The sequence below is a fragment of the Papaver somniferum genome, chromosome 5 (genome assembly GCF_003573695.1).
Source record: "Papaver somniferum cultivar HN1 chromosome 5, ASM357369v1, whole genome shotgun sequence".
In the NCBI taxonomy this organism is placed as follows: Eukaryota; Viridiplantae; Streptophyta; class Magnoliopsida; order Ranunculales; family Papaveraceae; genus Papaver; species Papaver somniferum.
In genome coordinates this window covers 213,929,610-213,934,510 of record NC_039362.1, presented here as the reverse complement: position 1 = coordinate 213,934,510, position 4,901 = coordinate 213,929,610, and the positions used below count along the sequence as shown (strand labels likewise).

At 36.9% G+C, this 4,901-nt stretch overlaps 1 protein-coding gene across 1 annotated transcript; it reads left to right on the top strand.

Moving 5' to 3' along the window:
* The first annotated feature begins 314 nt into the window (after window positions 1-314).
* LOC113284594 (protein ENHANCED DISEASE RESISTANCE 2-like) lies at window positions 315-3,417 on the top strand. Its single transcript, XM_026534088.1, has 3 exons — window positions 315-439; window positions 1,524-2,493; window positions 3,082-3,417. Coding segments are annotated over exons 2-3 (954 nt in total). The 5' UTR covers window positions 315-439; window positions 1,524-1,540; the 3' UTR covers window positions 3,083-3,417.
* The last annotated feature ends 1,484 nt before the right edge of the window (window positions 3,418-4,901 follow it).

Sequence of the window (4,901 nt, the reverse complement as noted above, 5' to 3'; positions counted from 1 at the left end):
ATTATAATCCATAATCATATATTTATAAGAATCTTAAAGATTCGTTAAGAAACATTATAAATCCACTAGATTCGGGATTTATAAGTATCTAAATCCACTATAATCCATAATCATATATTTATAAGTATCTAATTTTATCTAGATAAATCCTGATCCAATACACCAATCTTAAGTAAATGAATAATTGATTAAATATCTGAAGATCAAATCTAACGGTGGTTAATAAGTGTATGAATCAACAGTGGATATTACATTGTTTCACTGTATTAACTTGTTTCGGTTTTATGAAAGTGGAAATACGGAAAAGAAAAAGAGGAAAAGATCTCAAAAGCAGAGGAGACAGTAATACAGACTGGAATACTGGATTAAGATTTTCATCTAGTAATAATTAGCTTCCTGGTCAGAGGTTCTCAAATTCTTGATTTTGGGCTAAGATAAGGTATGGGTTTTGATTATTAATGTTTTTTTCTTCTTTCTGTTTTGATTTTCATTTAATTTGTAAAAACCCTACAGAACTTAGGAGAATTGGGATTTCTCTATGTGTGATTTTCAGTGATTGATTTGTATTTCTGGCGTATGGGTATGTTTGTTTTGTTATGTAAAACCCTAATTCTAACTAGAATTTAATTGAAGCTGTGGACTTTTCTTGGTTATCCATGGTACTGTGGACTGATAATGTAGGGATTTTTATGGTGAATTTTGAGTGAAAAGAGTTTGAGGACTTGTATTATTGGAGGGAGGTCTCAGGTTGTTAGTCCCATTCAATTGTTAGTACAAAATTTCTCTGGAAAAACCCCAAAAGTAAAGTTGTATTGAGATGGCCAAACTTCCAATTTTCCCACCCCCTTGGGAGTTTCGGTCGTAAGGGGACTGGATTTGTAAACCAAAACTAGGATAAAAGATATATACTTTAATGTTTGTGAAAACACGTATTGGGAATGCAAGCACATTAAAATATTTTGAGTTAGCTCACTAGCTGTTGAGGGTGCGGTAAAAGGGTTCTCTTCTTTTTTATCTTACTGGTGTAATGGGCATGAACCCTACAGAACTATTATGATACGTTATCAGAATAATGCTCATGTATTAATGTCCTGAATCAGCTCACAGAACAATGTTTTGGGATTTGCTTGTTATATTTCGTCACATTCATATGGCGGGTTCCATGATTCTGTCCCACAGACTGCTATTGTGTGGATAACTTCGTGATATGATTCTCCTTTGAAACTGTGGGATTTTGCATCTTTTACACTAATAATCAGCACATTAATCATACTGCTGACTTCTTAAAGTAGTTTGCACTTTTAGGAAGATTCATTAACTATGGTTTGATAGATACGTTTAATTTTTCATTATCTCATAGTAGACGAAATATATGGTTAGTTTTACGTCTTTATGTTTCAAATTGTCATCAATCTCCCCGCCATTTCTGCGCCTGTTAATTTGTTAAGATATGCATGTTTATTGTTTCCAATATTTCTGTAACTTCATTGTTTCAAGGATATCTGATATATTTCTTTCATCAGATTTTTTTCATTTACGTATGGCTGCATGTGGCGGAAATGACGAGGCTGAATGGATTCAAAGATTGAGAGCCGAAGGAGCTGTTCCACGTCTTGAGCCGGAAAATTGCCCTAATGGTTGGGCAACCCCACCTGCAGACAAGTTCATGGTTAGAGGCCCAGAATATTTTTCAACACGGGTTAAGATACCTGGTGGTGAGTATCTTTTAAAGCCTCTAGGATTTGATTGGATCAAAGGCGCTACAAAGATTGGAGAGGTCCTAAACAGTCCTAATAGCCGTATTAGGAAAGCTCTAGACGACGAATTTCCATCTGCAGAAAAGCCTTTTGTTTGGGCATTTAATCTGCAAGTACCGAATAAAGATAACTACAGTGCTGTTGCTTATTTTGGTGCATTGCAGCCTATTCCAGAAGGGTCATTGATGGACAAATTTGTGAAGGGAGATGATGCATATCGTAATTCAAGATTAAAACTGATAGCAAATATTGTCAAGGGTCCTTGGATAGTGAGAAAAGCAGTTGGGGAGCAAGCAATTTGTATACTTGGGCGAGCTGTGTCATGCAAGTACTCCATTGGAGAGAATTTTATAGAAGTTGACGTGGATATTGGAGCTTCAATGGTTGCAAATGCAATTGTCCATTTAGCATTTGGTTATATAACAACTTTGACCGTTGATTTAGCATTTCTCATTGAAAGCCAGATCGAGCCTGAACTTCCAGAACGAATCCTTGGTGCAGTACGCTTCTCAGAGCTGAACCCTAATTCAGCTCGGCCAATTGAACCTCTATCGGAAAGAAGCCCTACCAGTGTGCAGTCAAATGTTAGTACACGATGGTGGCAATCAATTGGACAAGGCCTTAACAACCTAAGAAGTCATCAAGGTGCTCAGGAAAGTTCCTCTGCTGCTGTCTCACCACAAGTTAATGGAAGAATACATGACGAAGACAAGATTGAAGAAACCAAGAATTCCTGGTAAGTAGTCATAAAAACTCTCTTCTTCGTTTTTTACTATTCGAAACAGAGATTAGAAGGCCAGTAGTTAAGCCTGCAATACCTGCAATCTGTGTGTCCTTTTTATTTAGTCACCAGTGAACTGCGTGAGTGTTCTGTTGGAATGTCATATGATCAACCACACCATCCTTAAATATATATAGATTGTACAACACAGGTAGCAGCCACAGATATCAAAATTTTCAACTGTTATAGACAGGTCTTGTCCCACTTTGGATTTTGAGCCAGGAAAGTTGCTTACTTCGTGGAGAAATCTGCAGCCAGTTAGTGGTGGCATCCCCATCTTAAGGAGGAAAGGTGTTAAATCATGACATGGTTGATTCTGCACTCTGTTAGATTGCTTATCGGACACAGTTGATTCAGTAGAACTATTACATATGTAAACTTACAGCAGTGACATTTCTATTCATCTGAACGTTTGGGTGTCAGTGAACATTGTTCAACATGTGTTGTGTATATTAGATTTTTCCGTGTATTGATGAATACATATATATATTAGAGTTTTCCGATTAAGCATAATTGTCTGACAAACTATTGTAATCTCTGCAGATCAAGTGAGGCATCATCGTCTTTTCAGTGGGAAGATATGGTTCACACTTTAAACATCTCTCAAAGGCAAATCAGGTCACCTTGGCCGTTGTACTATAATCACACCACGCAGTTCCTTCTATTAGTTGCCGGTCCCTTTAGGGCAATTTTATACCAAAAGGGGTTTTTAATGGATTTATTTGATCACAAACTTTAGTGGTTCCATTCTAACTCTTGTTCATACACTGAAATACCTGTCATAGCGACTGATAATAGATATAAACAATAGGAGGTTCAAAGTTTGTGTAATCAATCTTAAACATTGACCCCTATAATGTTATATTTTAGTTTTTACAATGTCAGCGTGTGTTTCATGGATTCAGTGATATAATGGTTTCAAGCAAGGCACCCCTGTGCAACTTGAAATCTGATGTCCTGCATATTGGAGAACTCGTAACCGATTTCTGTTTCTTCTTGTTATGGCTTGGGAATTTAGTAACTTGCAGCTTGCCAATTAAAATAAAAATGTCAACTTCAAAAACAAAAGAAAAATTACAACTCTGACCCATTAAAATAAAAATGCCATAAAACTTAAAATCACTTGTCCATCACCAAACTCAAGCAACTCGATCACTGATTAGCCAGAATTGCATATAAGGTTTGCAAAATAGTTGATAGTAAAATCAAGCAACAAACCCCAGCCAAAATTGTCCTCTTTCTCGGCCAAAATTTCCTTTTCTGCATAAACCGCCGTAGCAGAAATCACTGATGCTAACTCCGTTGCACATGCTGTTAATCTTTAATGCCAATTCTTTGTTGTTGCCAAGAACATTATTGATAATCCCTTCATTACAGAGAATTTTCGCATCTTTTTCCGAGTTCATAAAGTTATATCTAATAGTAAAACATAAGACGTGATCTGATGTGTCAACTTCCCATCACATTGCTCGAACGCTATAATATTCCTCAAAAGAACATATGTATTTTCATCGATATAAAAAGATGGTATCTCAAGACTCCCATTGTTGAACTGAATATCGAGTAAACCATCAGAAACATCTCTTCTCTTTAAATAGACTCCATCTTCTTTAAGATCGGTGATACAAGAAGTAAACTACCAACTTGGAGAATTCCCTGCTTTCTCTCTTCGTGTCGTTTCAGGCAACAGATTCATGCGTAAAAGATCTAATATATGCCTAGGTTGTTGTTGTGTTCTAGAATCTGTTACTCCTAGACAAGGTAACATACCTTGGAAGAAACAAACAACAAGTTCGTTAAGCTCATCACTAGCTTGAGATTTTCTAAATATTCCAAGGGTTAAACTATAAAGTTTGAGAAGAACTACAAAAGGAATCTGATTTTTAAGTAAAATCAGATCATGTTCTAAACTAGAAAGAATCCAAGTACCAGAAAATATTGGATCCTTTTTGTCTGCGGTAGCAACTTCATCATCGTATCTCATCAGTAATTCCAGTATGAAACAACCATCAAGTATGTTTGAAGTGTGTGGGCTTCCAACTCAAAACCAATTGGCAATGAGTGGAGTGGCTCCACCTTATATATTAAGATCTAGGCTAAGGAATTAGCTATGTGAGACTATCTTATAGTTTTTCCAACATGTTCTCCCTCCACGTGTAGGGCGGAGATTAAGCCACTACAACGTGGACCTCTGTACGGGTGGACGGGCAGCCCTTTGTGTCTACTTCTCATTCCACTCTCATACGGGCCTAGCTCTGATACCAGAAGTGCGTGGGCTTCCAACTCAAAACCAATTGACAATGAGTAGAGTGGCTCCACACTTTATATATTAAGATCTAGGCTAAGGAGTTAGCTATGTGGGA